At 40.8% G+C, this 16,934-nt stretch overlaps 1 protein-coding gene across 6 annotated transcripts in view; it reads left to right on the top strand.

Annotated features, from left to right (window-relative positions):
- The window catches only part of myo6a (myosin VIa), a 111,264-nt gene extending 105,593 nt beyond the window's left edge, over positions 1-5,671 (top strand). For all 6 annotated transcript variants that reach the window (XM_051071647.1, XM_051071648.1, XM_018674644.2 and 3 more), the window contains one exon: positions 2,714-5,671. In XM_051071647.1, the coding sequence (XP_050927604.1) occupies positions 2,714-2,913 (200 nt within the window). In that variant the 3' untranslated portion in view covers positions 2,914-5,671. The remainder of the gene's footprint in view (positions 1-2,713) is intronic.
- The last annotated feature ends 11,263 nt before the right edge of the window (positions 5,672-16,934 follow it).

The raw sequence follows: 16,934 nt of genomic DNA, 5'->3' as shown, positions 1-16,934 counted from the left end.
TACCGCGACATTTTTTGACCATTTTTGACACCTTACAAAACTATGACATTTTTTGACCATTTCTGTCACCTTATTGTACTACGACATTTTTTGACCATTTTTGACACCTTATTGTACCGCAACATTTTTTGACCATTTTTGACACCTTATTGTACGGCAACATTTTTTGACCATTTCTGACACCTTACTGTACTGCAACATTTTTGACCATTTTTGACACCTTATAAAACTATGACATTTTTTGACCATTTTTGTCACCTTATTGTACTATGACATTTTTTGACCATTTTTGACCCCTTATTGTACCGCAACATTTTTTTTGACCATTTTTCACACATTACAAAACTATGACATTTTTTGACCATTTTTGGCACCTTATTGTACTACGACATTTTTTGACCATTTTTGACGCCATACAAAACTATGACATTTTTTGACCATTTTTGACACCTTACAAAACTATGACATTTTTTGACTATTTTTGACACCTTATTGTACTGCAACAATTTTTGACCATTTTCGATGCCATACTATAATATCACATTTTTTGACCATTTTTAACACCTTATAAAACTATGACATTTTTTGACTATTTTTCATGCCTTACTGTACCGTGACGTTTTTTGGCCATTTTTGACGCCATACAGTACTGTGATATTTTTTGACCATTTTTGACGCCATACTATAATATCACTTTTTTTTTTTTTGACATATAGTATAGTATGCAGTTAAAAATGTCTAAAAACGTCAGAGTATACGGTCAAAAGTGCCAAATATATCATAGTATAGTATGTGGTCAAAACTGTCAAAAAGTGTTTCAGAAGGGTTAGGGTTATTGCTTTTAGCTGCTTTTAGACATAGGCTAGGGTTAGGGTTACAGCTTTCAGACAGAGATTAGGGTTAGGGTTAGAGCTTTCAGACAGAGGTTAGGGTTAGGGTTACAGCTTTCAGACAGGTTAGGGTTAGGGTTAGGGTTAAGGTTACGGCTTTTAGACAGAGATTAGGGTTAGGGTTATGGCTTTCAGACAGTGGTTAGGATTAGGGTTAGGGTTATGGCTTTCAGACAGAGGTTAGGGTTAGGGTTAGGGTTATGGCTTTTAGACAGAGGTTAGGGTTAGGGTCATGGCTTTCAGACAGAGGTTAGGGTTAGGGTTACAGCTTTCAGACAGAGGTTAGGGTTAGGGCTTTCAGACAGGTTAGGGTTAGGGTTACAGCTTTCAGACAGTGGTTAGGGTTAGGGTTATGGCTTTTAGACAGAGATTAGGGTTAGGGTTAGGGTTATGGCTTTTAAACAGAGATTAGGGTTAGGGTTAGGGTTATGGCTTTCAGACAGAGGTTAGGGTTAGGGTTACAGCTTTCAGACAGGTTAGGGTTAGGGTTAAGGTTACGGCTTTTAGACAGAGATTAGGGTTAGGGTTACGGCTTTCAGACAGTGGTTAGGGTTGGGGTTGGGGTTGGGGTTCAGGGTGCCTTGTTGAGCCTCAATGCTCTGGCCTACAGATCTATTTTTAGGAGAGATGAAAGAGGATGAGGAGAAGGAGGTGTTGTGTGAGGTTAGGGTTAGGGTTACAGCTTTCAGACAGGTTAGGGTTAGGGTTAGGGTTAAGGTTACGGCTTTTAGACAGAGATTAGGGTTAGGGTTACGGCTTTCAGACAGTGGTTAGGATTAGGGTTAGGGTTATGGCTTTCAGACAGAGGTTAGGGTTAGGGTTACAGCTTTCAGACAGGTTAGGGTTACGGTTTTCAGACAGTGGTTAGGGTTAGGGTTAGGGTTATGGCTTTTAGACAGAGGTTAGGGTTAGGGTTACAGCTTTCAGACAGGTTAGGGTTAGGGTTATGGCTTTTAGACAGAGATTAGGGTTAGGGTTAGGGTTAGGGCTTTTAAACAGAGATTAGGGTTAGGGTTAGGGTTAGGGTTATGGCTTTCAGACAGAGATTAGGGTTAGGGTTAGGGCTTTCAGACAGAGGTTAGGGTTAGGGTTACAGCTTTCAGACAGGTTAGGGTTAGGGTTAAGGTTACGGCTTTTAGACAGAGATTAGGGTTAGGATTACGGCTTTCAGACAGTGGTTTGGATTAGGGTTAGGGTTATGGCTTTCAGACAGAGGTTAGGGTTAGGGTTACAGCTTTCAGACAGGTTAGGGTTACGGCTTTCAGACAGTGGTTAGGGTTAGGGTTAGGGTTACGGCTTTCAGACAGAGGTTAGGGTTAGGGTTAGGGTTATGGCTTTTAGACAGAGGTTAGGGTTAGGGTTATGGCTTTCAGACAGAGGTTAGGGTTAGGGTTACAGCTTTCAGACGGGTTAGGGTTAGGGCTTTCAGACAGGTTAGGGTTAGGGTTACAGCTTTCAGACAGGTTAGGGTTAGGGTTAGGGTTATGGCTTTTAGACAGAGATTAGGGTTAGGGTTAGGGTTATGGCTTTTAAACAGAGATTAGGGTTAGGGTTAGGGTTAGGATTATGGCTTTTAAACAGAGATTAGGGTTAGGGTTAGGGTTAGGGTTATGGCTTTTAGACAGAGATTAGGGTTAGGGTTATGGCTTTTAGACAGAGATTAGGGTTAGGGTTACAGCTTTCAGACGGAGGTTAGGGTTTTAATTTTGTTCAAAAAAGACTAAGTTGGACTGAGGATCTTGTCCCATTAAAAAACATGAAGAATGGTGACAACAACTGAGGTTTTTGTGAGACTCAACTTGAACTATATTTTCTTCCTACAGGAAAGGACGACATGGAGATGTGCGAGCTAAGCCTAGAGGAGACGGGCCTGTCAAGGAAGAGAGGAGCGGAGATCCTTCCCCGGCAGTTTGAGGAAATCTGGGAGCGCTGTGGGGGTATCCAGTATCTCCGCAGCGCCATCGAGAGCCGACAGGCCCGACCCACCTATGCCACGGCCATGCTGCAGAGCATGTTTAAGTGACAGAGCCAGGCGCTTCACACCGCAAACAAAGGGACGAATGCACCAGCTACCTAACACGGATGGTGTCTGAGCGCTCTGCACCAGGTTCTGACTGTAGGGAATTCATGTGAACAGCGATTTTTCTCAACTGTCTCTTTGTTTTTCTTTTGTCATTAAGTTTTTGTTCTTGCTGGCTTTCAGTTCCTCGATAGGGGCGAGGGCAGGGAAGTTTTGCATTGAACGCTATGCAGAAAAATCATATTAAATGATCACATCCGGTTGTTTTCCCAAGGAATTCTGTTCTTCGTAACATTTCTGCAAGTCTAACTACGAGGCCTTAATACTACTTTAACAGGGTTTAATAGCCAGAAGTAGGACTTCTTTTTTTTTGTTCAAAGCTGCCTCCCTAAACAAGTAAACTTTTAATTCCTCTGTAATTATGCATTCCTTATTATTACACTGAAGTTTCACTGGTGTGTCGCTTCCATCTTAACAGCTAGCTGGTGATCCCTCTCCAACTCTCCAACTTAAACCCTGCTGTTTACATTGTCTTCATGTGGTTCTTACAGGGCAAAAAAAAACTTGCACAAGGAGTTGTGAGCTCTCACCGTGAGGCAGTGCTGCATGAGTGTCAGATTATTCCTCCTGACTGCACTCATCATTAAATCCAATATTTGCTAATACTTTTTTAATTTTACCTTTTGTCTTTCCAACCGAATGTAATTTGAGACCTCGTTGATTTGTTAATGTAGTGATTCCTTCTTTCTTCTCATTATGTGTGATTTAATGTGTAAAGCTAATGAGTAAGGTCCAAAAAACATTTGACTTTGAGACCAAACGTTGCTCTAGACATGAAGCCCTCGTTGGGTTTTTTTTTTTTTTTGGTCAGAGCAGTAATTAAGCTCCATGATTAGTTTTTGTCTGGGTTTATCAAGCAAAGAAGAAAATGTGAATTGATTAATTATGCAACTGCTGAGATGCAACTCCATGTGTTGCTGCTGTTTGAGAGCAGATCAGTGCTGCAAAAAATATCCTCAACAAGTCATTCATTGCATCTTTAGTCTTTAAATTTGATCTTTTTACACAAGGAAACATAATTTGCCAACGCAGTGATTCCCAAGGTAGTTTGACATGTTTTTCATTGACATAGTCTATTAAATATTAAATCTCCATTTGGCTGTTTGTTTAATAAAGTCGCCTGATTCCAGAAGATGTTAACAAGTTTTAAGATCTTATGTCACATTGGACATTTTTCTGCTGTGTAAGAAGCTAGTTGGACATGTCATTAACTCTGGACAATGCACTGTATTCAGCCTTGAACTGGAACATTCACTGACACTGAAATATTTTCTATACACCAAGTACAGTATGTGCAGCCAACGGTGATATTCCTACCGGAATGTAAAAGTTTATTTTTGAAGGAACAATTTCTACTTCAGTGGCTTGGGGCATGTGAGATCGTTAAGAGAAGCAATAAATCACGCAAACTAAGCTAAGAGATAAACCAGGCCTCCTTTGTCGTATATATAAACAATTTAAAGACAATCTGCTGTGATGTCACACCTGTGCTATTCACCTGAAGCTGCTGAGTTTGAGCTTTCTGTTTCTTTTGAGGTGCAAGAAACAGGTGACTTGTATTGTCTGAAAGCATTAAGATCTGTCCTGTTGCAAAGTATCTGATCCCCTTTACAAAAGGCATTAACACAAAGCAGAGCAACTTCGAATCAATAAATCAATCCACGATGCGCTGAAAGTCTGATACTCCAACTAACACTGACAGCAAACACAGAGGGCTCTGATGTGGTTTTTTACATGTCAAGGTTTCATATAACAACTGTTTCCACATATTGGAATAACTGTATTATATTTAGCAGGTCCAACTAGATGTTAAATGTAGTAAATGAAACACTGTGAAAGCATTTGTCATATGTAACCTTGCCTTTTAAAAGCCTTTAAATCTGTCAGTCCAGTCCAGCCTAGATTCTACACATCACTGAACCTTTAAAACACCAAAGCCATGCTTCATGGATATACTTTAACTTTAGGACTGGTTTCACAAAGACAATTATCCATTTGTTAGGTCTCAGCTGAAGTCTAAGACTAAATTCTCGATTCTGTAGATCCACCTGGGTTCCACCAAATTCGAGTTGTGTTGTTTCTTTCTATCAGAAATGCCCACACAAAAGATAGGTGAATGAATCTTAAACACACTGCCAGTCGAGCAGACTCACCACAGTCGTCGCCTCGCCAACAACAGCTGACTCCGAAACATCATCACCAGTGCTTTGTCTTTGGTTTCCCCGTCTCCTGCTTCAGTTGATGCTACCTGTAACATCAAACACATGCAGCATAAAGACTGGAGAAAGATCAGCTCAGGTTCAGACATAGTGACATTTTCAAAGTCTTGAACTGCATTTTAAAATTAGAGTTTGGTTTGAATTGGATCATGAGGGGTTGAATTCCTTGTTATGGAGCATAAATGAAGTTTCGGCAAATACTGGACCTGAATATCTTGTCCAAAACTGTTTGCATGTTAATGCCAAGTGTAAAGGGGCCACGTTCTGAGCTTTGCCTGACAAAGACCTCAGTATTGGTTTTGACGCCAGAGTGACGACCTTGAGATATTTCTGAAAATGTAAAAGAAAATGTCCTACATTTGCTACGATCTGTTTCTCTCCACACATTACAATCATTCCTCGGGAAGCACTGCCTTTGTCCACTGTCATTTTTCTAACGCTGATCTCTAACGGATGAATAAATGCATTCCATGTTTCACTCACCTCTCTCTGCTCCTTCTTTGACTTCAGCTTGGTGTCATGAACCACACGATGCCACCATAAAAAAAAAATAAAACCTGAAAAATCTGTAAAGTATCCTTTAAATAAAATAAAGAACAAGGCTGAATCTTATTCAACACAGTTTGTATTTTAAACTATTGATTGTAAAACTCAACACATAAATGACAATTTACAGTAACAGCTTAAACAAGACAAGTCCAAATACAGTCATTGTGATTTTTTTCCCCAAAAAGCAGCAACAAACAGCAGCAGATCTGGTGATTCAGAAAAGAACTGTGATTTAAAGCTGAATATTTACATTAACTGTGCAAGAGAAACATGATGACGACATGAGAGATCTACTAACGGCTGCATTTACACACAAGCTGCTGGTGATCCTTCTTTTTTTTTAACAATATAACATCAATTTTTCTGTTTAAGGTAAATGTGAGACAAATATTCAAAATATGGTTTAACTCACCCAACTTGTTCCTAAGCTTTCAATCATATACAATGGTCTTCATCAGCAGTTGAAAGTTTGATTTGCTCTTCCGCCATGTTGATGACAGCTGAGCAAACTCCTCCTGCTGTTGAATACCATGTGATATGACTGAAAGCTGTGTATTCCCCATGAGTGGGGAATAGTCAAGGAAAAAGATAAAAAGTCAAGGATGAACTTTCATGCTTACGAAACAACGCTGAAAACTGCCGATGGATTGCCATTAAATTCTTAACATTCATGGTACCCAGAGGACGAATTCTACTGACTTTTCCTCTGGCGCCACCGTGAGGTTTACATTTTTGGCTTTGAGTGAAAAGTCTCAATAACTACTGGATGCACTGTAATGAAATTTGGTTGAGACACTCATGTTCCCCTGAGGTGGAAGCGTCAAAAACTTGTCACTGAGCTCATTTTTTGCAATAACGCAAAAGCCAAGTGAAAAATCCCAAAATCCTTTTTGTCGAGGGAACCAGAGTGATGCTAAGGTTTGCCCTGCAGCGCTCTAAACCTGCAAAAGCAGCGACATGCCCATCAGCCTCAGCTGTACTTTGTGTTTAGCACTAATTAGCAAACATTAGCATGCTAACACACTAAGCTAAGATGTGGGACATGATAAACATTATATCTGCTTGTCATCAGCATGTTAGCATTGTGGTCCTCATTCTATGCTACAGACCAACCTGTAGATTGGGACACAACCTGAGCAGTTACAAAAGGATTAAAGGAACAATGGAACAGAAAGGAAAAGGCATTTTCAAATGTTTCAAATGTTTGCTTTTTTCTCTAGTAATACCAGATACCACCTTGTTGGGCTTCTTAAAATCTGAGAAGGAACATCACATTTTGGTTGAGAAACTGTCTTATTGGCCTTATTTCACTAATCATCCCTACTGTGATTTGTAAATACAAGAGGTTCAGGTGAACAACAGGGTAAATAACATTTGCTTCATAGCTTGAAAAGCATATTGGAAAATGATGAAATGATTTGAGAGTCCGAGAGAAAGGGTTTTTAGTCTTTACAGACCTAAACTACAAAAGCAGATCCCTGATGTGAGGTCTCCTTTTCCATGTGTGTGAGAAAGCTTTCACATTAGATCCTGGGTATTTTTAACAAACACAAACCTATTCGCTACAGAAACTGAGTCAGCAGACGTGTATAAAAACAGTCCAGGGTCGATCAATATCCAACCTGATCGATGCTGCAGAGTCGTCTGCTGAGCTTCTCTCTGTCGTCACGCTGCTCGCAGCTGCAGACCATGACTGTCCAACAGTTTTCAAAGTGGCCTAAATGTCAGTTTCCCCTGAAGGGAGGTTTGTCTCTGATATGAAGCTCAGAGCTCTGAAGAGTTTGTCCTGAAAACTCCTCAGCTCATGTGAGGCCTTATGAGTCTCGGGTTCCTGCTGCTGAGTCCTGTTTCATCGAGTCTGCAGAGAAAAAGATGTGATGTTAAAGGGGCATTCCACCAATTTCACATGTCAAAATCAGTATATTTATCATAGGCACTTGGACTTGGAGACCACAAACATTGTTACAAACTGGAGATATAGCATTTGAAATATGGAGGGATCCTATATTTCCCATAATTAGACTCAACAGTGTTTTTTGAGTTTGACACAGTAGAGAGGACAGGTCAGGACATCTCCGACAATAAAGACACTACACTTCATTTTGTTCTAAGTGGATAACCTTGGTAGCTACTGCAGAGCATCACTGTGTTTTATCTCCAAAAGCCTTTTAAATACAAGGTAGTGACGTTTTGCTTGATACGTCCTGAACCTCCCTCGCAGCTCGGCAGAGACTCAGACCCCAAAAGAGGATCACAGAGGAGCAGACTAATCGCCCTGAAGTGAGACATGGGCTCGGGACAAATCCTGGTGTTTACCCGTCGACGGCCGTTTGACGTTCAGTCCTCCTCCATCCTTTGGGAGATTTAATTACTCACTGTTCAGCTCTGTGTCTGCTTCAGCACACTGCAGCTCTAAACCAATTTGCCTTCAGACAGATTACAGCGCCACAATTTGTCTAAATAAAAAGATCACAGGAACATAGAAGCAGGTGTTGGTTTTTTGCTTTGGATTTCCACGCTGGTACAAACTGGGTGGTTCTCTCTGCATCATCTGATAACACTGTCAGCTCCAACACACTCACTAAAACCTTGCTGAGTCTGTTTTCTTTGTAGCATTAAACAGATTGCACATGTGGGATTTCACCAGAACAACCTCGCTCGTGGCAACAAGCCCCCTCTTACCTTTTGTAGTATTCTCAGGTGCCGTCCAATCTGATATATTTTCTTAACTGGCCAGGCCCGGGAGAGAGTAGCTGTCTTTGTATCTATAAAAAGAGAAAAATGAATTAGGTGTAAAAACGAAACTGCAGCTACAGCAACTCTGCACATGCACAGAAACAGGACTCCACCCTGAAAGCAGAGGGAGAACTCTTCTCAGAGATTCAGGGAGAAGATATCAGAGGAGACCTGCACATACTGCAAATGTGTTTAAGTACAGAAGAGCAGAGGAGAACAGAGGCTGAAAAAAATCATCCCAGCAGGGAAATCACAGGGACTGAAGGAGCAGACGGTTACACTCACACACATACAGTACGACTGTAGATGCCAAATGATTCTGAACTGGTCACTTTATCTTGTCATATTATAAATCTTCCTCATTATTTCACTGAATCAACACGATCACAATATTTTCTGGCCATAAAATGAAAAGGTTGGAGCATTGTCATCTTCTTTGCTTTGAGTAATTTATTATCATAGCAATGAGGAGAAAACATCCTAACACATGACCTCTGAACCACAGCTAGGGACCATATCTAAGAACCACCACAACAGTGACTCTTAACCGTCAGAAAGACACAAATAAGCTTTAAGACTTGGAGGTTTCTGGTTTGAGGGTAATACACCAAACATTTTAGCACTAAAAGTGTAGGAAGTTTAGAAACCTGAACTCCTATCTCCAATCTGCACAGAAACAAACTGAAACAAACAGACAATCTGAGGGAACGTGGAATATTTCAGCCATTTGTCAGAATTACTCATCAAACTAAAATGTGCTCTTCACATCTCACTTTGTTTGACAGTTCATTAATTGCACATTAATCACAGACCTTAATGAATAAATAAAGCTGACTCCTCTTTAAAGGACTAATCTTGAGCTGCTTCAAAAATAGAAGTCATAAAAGTCAGTCATTATATAAAAGTAGTGCAGTCACTCACTGTTAATCCACTGCAGTGCCAAGCTCAGTGTTTACGTTTTAAAACGCACATGTAACATGAAAACACACACACACACACACACACACACACACACACACACACACACACACACACACACACACACACACACACGTTTGACAACTGAGAAATCTGCCTGTTACACAAACACTAACCTGGGCGAGGACCCAACAAAAACAAATGTTGGAAGGTAAACTAACGAGGGTGAAGCTGCAGGATAAAAACGTGACCTGGAGTACCAGGGGCAGAGGGAGAGCACGGCTTTTTTTTTTTTTTTTTTAATTTTGATTCACACCAAAATGATTTCATTGCCTCGCCCACCAGTTGTCAAGCAGCTAAATCAGATTAAAGGAAACGTGCAGCTCTGCTGTTTTAACCCTTTGGTTTCTGTTCAGTGTTTACTGCTGATTTCTGTCCCTCTGTCCTGTTCTTGGCTGGTCTGGACACAGGATTAGACCAAACAGGGTTTAGTGTTAATGAAAGGTGGCAAATCCAAGACGACAGGAACCCCCCCCACCCCCCCACCCCCCGGAACCCCCTCAATCCCCCAGATGGGACAGAAAAACTGCTGGTAACTCAAAATTCACAGAGGAAGCCAAGTGCAGCAACTGATCAAATATTCACACAGAATAAGAGAAAACGACATCTGAGTGTCCCCTACACACACACACACACACACACACACACACACACACACACACACACACACACACACGAGTGAAGACATTCGGTGTGTTGACTAAATGTCAGCTAAATAAATGTCTGATGCTGCTTCAGGTGATTTGAAATCAACATGCAAAGTTCAGTTCAGCTCCTGTCATCTGCAGCCACCGGCATGTAAATCTACTCTGTTCACTTTGTAGAGGATTAAATATTCTCCTTTACTCTGTTATTTAAAACCACTTTAATTCAAACGAGGACCTAAGTTGCTGTCACTATAGTTTGTGTTGTTACACTGGACTGTATTAACTCCCCTGCAGCTTCAGTAACATCTCATCACTCACTGGAGGCTGAATGGAAATTCAGAAAATACAGTCTGAGAGATACAGTCTGAGAGAGCAAGAGGCCTGATGATGATAATAATGTAACCTAAAAATATCTTCGCAAAGGTTCAGCTGATGGCAAATTAGTGTTTCAACAGAAAATACTCGGAGGTTCTCTGTGTCAGGAGCTGAGGTGCTGAAGTCTAACAGGGAAAAGAGATTTTTCTGGCGGTAGAAAGGCTGCGTCTGTGAGTCAGTAGTTAATGAAAGAGACACTTTCTCCCCCTGTTAAAAATCAACAGCATTGATTAGACTGTATGTGAGTGTACGACCACAGCACCAGAGTAAACACCAACAGAAGTTACATTTTTCCACAGCACTAAACCTGATGTTACAGAGCTTTAGTTTGCTGTTTGACCATGAACACACACTGCAGTTTATTTCTACTCCGTCTCACACACACTGTCCTCATCCCTGAAATCCTCACTACAGCATCAGTGTACATTAATCCACCACTGAAAATAGTCCCCAACAAATGAGCTCTTTCCTCCTGTTTGCTTGATTAAAAACTACAGTCAGCAATTACTGATTTCAACATGAAATCACACGTCTGTGAACTGTTCTGAAGATTTACATCTTCACTGGGAACTAATGGGAAACCACATACAAAGCAGGAGAGTCAAAGAGGACTGAGACGGACAAAGACAGTCCCTGTCCTGCTGATGAGATTACTGTAATCTTCCTGAAAACAACTGCATCCCTCTAACCCACTGTAACTCTCTCTCTCTCTCTCTCTTTCTTCATGGTATTTGATGACAATAGGAAAACTACAGAAACAATGAAGGAGTATTTCAAGCCTTCAGATCACCTGTGAACTAAACTTTGTGAAGGTAAAAACTGTTTTAGAAATCCCTACAGGTCGGTTTATTAAACTGTCCTGGCAGTAACTTTCTAACTCAGTTGAAGTTTGTGACAGAATGTGACAAAGTCCAGTGGAAATGTGTTTCAATTAGACATGAAGCATGTGAATCGTTCTCCGTCATCTGAGGTTTGACTTGAAGCTCGTTTAATCACCTTATGTGTTCTCTGCTTCTGTGGTTTAGTGGCACCTGCCAGGAAAATTAGCTCCAACTTTTTATCTCCATGAAACAATTCCTAAACCAGTTGATGGAGATGTGCTTTAATTCCTGTTTCTTCTAGTCGACTGTATCAACATTTGGTTCTGGGAGACGATGATGAAGATTTTTCAGTTTTCAGACATTTTATAGACAAAACTATTAATCTCTGAAAATGTTTTCTAACATATACCAGCCTTAGAGGAGTTTGGAGGAGCATCACTGACCAGCTGATGTCTGATACTTCAACATCCCAATAAGCCCTGTATGTATGTATTTACCTGCACACAGCCCCGTGTCCAGGGACTATATGACACTCCCCTCCCTGGCAGTAGTCCGGCTGGAGGACACAGAGGCTCTGACAGGGCAGGCCGCCCACCGACAGGTAGCCCGGCTCACACAGACACTCGGCCTCCTTCGTCCGGCCGTTCACCACGCAGCGAGAGAAGTCATCGCAGGCCAGGAATTTACAGGGATCGGCCTGATCAGCTGCGAGGAGAGGAGGGAGAAAAATGTAGCCGACATTAGTATTCATGAAGAGTGTGTCCGCGCCTCCCTCTAACCACCCTCCTCTCTCCAGGAGGTGCTGAGGAGTGTTTGATTTTAATGAGATCCTCAGCTTCTGGTCTGCATTGAAATGTGAGATTCATTTCCAGCATGCAGCTGTTTTGAACACAACACTGACATATCATCCACCTTTACGTTTATATGGAGTGGTGTTTGTGTCCACCTGATGAGTCCAGGATTCCCTCTCTTTCAGCTCCGTTTCTGGTCTCCACAAACTTCTGAAGGAAACATCTTTAGTTGCTAAATGAAACTAAAACAACAGAAAGATGCTAAAACAAACCACAGGTCTGAGGGTGAGTGCAGGGTTGGAACAAACAAACATCTGCACTCTACTCTTTACATTTTAATTATATTTATGCTCCTCGTGTATATATTTATGTTCCTTGTAAATATAGCTCTTGCTCTTCGCTCTTTTCTTTTACTATAACTGTCCTTTAGCACCAATACACAAGACAAATTCCTTGTATGTGCAAACCTACTTGGCAATAAAGTCTGATTCTGATGCTGGTTCTGATCAATCTGCAGCTCCAATCACAAACATGTGGTCATTTGATCCCCTGTACAAAATTCAAACAGTGGTTCAAGCAGCGTTTTAATGCAGAACCTTCACTTGTAGCAACACACTGCTACTTAAATTTAAGGATCTGTAGTAAACACTTGTCCCACTGCTGTTGATGCATGAGGCTGAGTGCAGAACAGTACTGAATGCCTATGTTTTTATCACGACCAGCAAACGGTACAACATGATTGTTTCAGCACAAACTTGATCCACAATCAAGATTTTGCTGAAACACAGTCGTCCGCCTCCGAGGCAAAAGATGTTGCAACAGCACTTCTCCTCTCTGCTGCTCACATCCTCATCTCGCTATTATTCCAGCCCTATGATGTTCTGTACAATCACACAGTGTACTGGTGGATTTAACATATGGACCTAATTACAGAGTCTATTTGAATGTGTTTGTGATCTCTGCTCTCTGCCTCCAACTCATCTGTGGAGAATATCACAAGACAAAGCTTACTGAGTATGAGATGCATACAAAGAAGCAACTGCTGTGACTTACTATAAAGATGCTGCTTTGTGTTGTGTCACACACATAAAAAGAAATCATTAGAAATCACTGCACTGCAGCTGGAAAATGATTTAAAGGTTTTTCCCACTGTCTGTAAAAACACTTGTATACAATAAAGATCAACTTGCAGTTTGGATGTTAACTCCTAAGTCCAGCAGAGGAAACTTACAAATACCCTTTAACAGCCAGACTTAAGGCTGTCTCTATAAAAAAGAATCATCAACAATCTTTCAGAAACTTAATTTCCCTGAGGGAGTCATCCCAAAGGGATCAATAAAGTCTGTCTAAGTCTAAGTCTGTCTAAAAAGCATTTTCCAGACAAATCAAAAGTCTTATTTGTGATAACTCGTGAGATCACAAGACGAGCATCCATCTCAGTCTTCCTCATCCCTGTGGAAATACACTCGTCAAACCAACATGTTTCAGAATATTTCAACAAATGAACCTGCCCATGATTCACGCTGTTCCACTGGTTCTGTACCTGGTTCAATGTCCAGAGAGCGGGTGTCGATCTGGATGTGAAAGCTCTTGGCAGCGGCAGAGCAGAACTCCTCCAGGACGCAGTGGACGGCCTCGGTGATGTTGTACGGCACCGTCTTGGCGAACTTCATCTTGCTGTTGACGACCACGCTGCCTTTCCTGAAGTTGAGAATCTCCAGTTTCCTGAAGCCCGTCAGGTTGGCCTGCAGGAACGGCAGCAGCTAGAGACAGAAGCAGAGAGTTTGTATCAGTCTGTCGTCCATTCCTGTCAAGCTGAAGGCCACATGGGAGACATTAGAGGAAAGAAGCTGTTCAACATTTGACAGCTAATTTGATATTAATGACCAAGTGTTTGGTGTCATTTATCAAATCGCTTCATGTGTCAAACATGAGAAGCTGCTTAACTGGTTGGAAGACATTAGAGGAAGATTACTGAGAAGATTTCAGAACACCAAAGATTCTCCCGTCCTCAGTGAGTTTTTCAGATTTAAAAACCTTTTACAGAAACGACACAAACAACATGGCTGCACTGAAGAGAAAAACGTGAGACTGCAGTTTGGGGGCGATTAAATAGTCTTTCCATAAATTCCACTTCATCTCTTCAGTGGAGACTGAGTGAGTTCATAAATAACCTGATGTTTCAGCTGATGTTCAGTCAACATATCACATTTAATATCTGTTCAGCCACAGCCCGGACTGATATGTAACCTGACGTATCCAGTCTGGATATTTCATGTTAATACCTGACAGACTTTTCTATGAATCAACAGATGTATCTGTTCTTCAGCAGGATTTTCCTCACTTGTATTGTTTATTGGTCATTCGCGAGTTGTAAAGACAACACAGCAGATTTTAAATCATACAAACATCTGAGAGCTGGAGCTGCTCATTTATCTTTTACTTAAAGCTATTTCTAGTTCTACTATTGTCTCACTGATACTGGGATGCTAAAGTGTTTGCACAGATGAGGTAGATGTTGTTAAGGTGAGGATTCTACTTAATGCCATCCCAAATAACTTCACAAATCCACCTCCAAGCACCAAGTCAGACAGCTGCATATTAGAAGGTTAAATCTCAATCAATTCAAATGTCAGTTTATGAGTGATACTGGCAGCGACTACCACTGATGTGATTATGTTGTTTATGGAGAAGTTACAGTTATGCAGCACGCTGCTTGCTGAGATGACTAACGGCTGCTTCACTTTGTTTCAGACATCACTTCTCTTCACTTATTCCTTCTGTCATCGAGGTCGTTAGAGTCCGCTCTTCAAAACGCACAACACATCAACAAATTACTATCATTCAAAATCCAGTTAAACTCACACACACTCTCCAAAAAGCCTCAGAGGTGCTACATTCCTCTACAGCACACAATTAAAGCAAAAAAACAGAAACACTTAACAATTTTGTTTCTCTAATTCCCATATGGCCATACATAATTACCTCTATTGATGCAGTTAACAAAACTGTTCAGCCAAATGAAAAGTAAAATCTATTCAGAAAATGTGGGTCTCTTAAGGATTTAGAGCACTTTTTTTATGAGGTGATATAAAGGCCTGAGCCAGTATATTCTATTCATGTGATAATTACTGTGTTTCAGTGTCTGAATTCATTTTTCACTGCTGTCAGCCAAAACAATGGCAGACCTGAGGACACAGAGAAAGAGCAGTTGACTGAAAGGATGCCGGTTCAATTCCTCAGGTTACACAAACCAAAGCTTCATTAAATCTTTGCAGCTCACTGTGAGGGAAAGAGACACTCTGAATGGTGGCTGGTGTTATCGAGCAGCTGGTTTCTGACAGAGCAAAATTCATCCTTGAATATTCACAAAATAGCAGTTTCTAGAAACTGAATTGTTGATCATTTTGTTCAGTGAAGACTAACTGACCACGCTCAGTATCTCTGTTAGTGTTGCTGCAGGTCAACAGCACAAGTTCACGTCAAACTTCACCCAAGTTGAACCAGAAATTTCTTCGACTATCCACAGCTTTTTCCCAACACAAAACCAAAATCTGTAACTGGCATTGATCTAGTACTTGCACTCCTGCTGAGAAACACATCTTAGGGGGAATTTTAGTTTGTCTATAAAAAGCCTAAACTTGCTCTTTAAACAAAGAGTAAACTGTAATGATTTGATCCTGTAATGACTCCTCTGAGAGAGTTTGTGGATACATAATGAACACAGCGACTGATTTAAATTAAAAGTTCACAGCAGAAAATTTTAAAAGGATGAAATTAAACACATGTGCCCTCTGTTTGTGTCAGTGCATCAAAGCTGAGGTCCATGATCTCTCTCCACCTGTCCAACACCAAGTCCAGATTTGTCTCTCCTCGTATTTAATTAAAAACAATGACATGCTGCTTTGTCTCTGATCTCAACAGTAAAGTTAACATGAGACAGTGTTGAAACTACACTTCATTTTGTTTTCATCCTTCATTTTATCATGCAGAAAGATTCAAATATCTTTCAGCTCCGGGTTTTTCAGCGATAATTTCACCCAGCGTTTCTCTGGAGAATCAAGTTCTTTCTTCTTCTTGGAAATTGTGGAGATTTGACACAGAGACAGAGATTTTCTTACTTCAAATACAAAGTAAGAGACGTTTACAGGCAACTTTGCATTTCAGTCTCAGCGTATCTGAAGCAAACAGCTCTTTGTCTTAATTTGTACCGACTACTCAGCCTCGGTACAGGATGTGTAGATCAATCAAGGTAATAAGAATACACACATGTTCTGATTCGATTTTTAATTAGTGTGATTTATTTCAGCTCCATTATCATGTTAAGAACATGTGCTGAGGCTCATAGGGACACAGTGAAGGTTTGCTGACTGTGCACGATCTTTCTCAGCCTGTTTAATATTCACACCCAGGAGTTTCCTCACACAACCACAGCCTTCTAATGGTGGCCACTGGGAACGTTCCAGTGCAACTTGTTTACCAATGATTTATTGATATTTGAGAGGTTAGATTGGAAAATATGTCCTTAACAGAGAAAAGGATTCATGGCAGTCAGTGCAAACACATTACATATTATGTTAACACTGTGGGTCAGTCCCTGAACAGAACTGAATAAAATGGATGTGAGATAAAGCTTCTCATTTAAACACGAGGCAGAAGAGCCTTGTGTGTTTGACACCACAATCAGTTTTTCTGCATCTCAAACATAAATATTCTCATTTAAAGCAGCAGACTGAGAAACACAAACTATAATCATTTAAATTCTTTAAATGAACTCACCCCAACATATATCAGAAAACACAACATTTCACAAAAGACTGTGCTTTTGGTCGTGTTGTTGGGTCTTCT

The sequence above is a fragment of the Lates calcarifer genome, linkage group LG7_1 (genome assembly GCF_001640805.2).
Source record: "Lates calcarifer isolate ASB-BC8 linkage group LG7_1, TLL_Latcal_v3, whole genome shotgun sequence".
Lineage (NCBI taxonomy): Eukaryota > Metazoa > Chordata > Actinopteri > Centropomidae > Lates > Lates calcarifer.
Note: the sequence above shows the minus strand (reverse complement) of the source record. Positions and strands in the feature narration are given on the sequence as shown.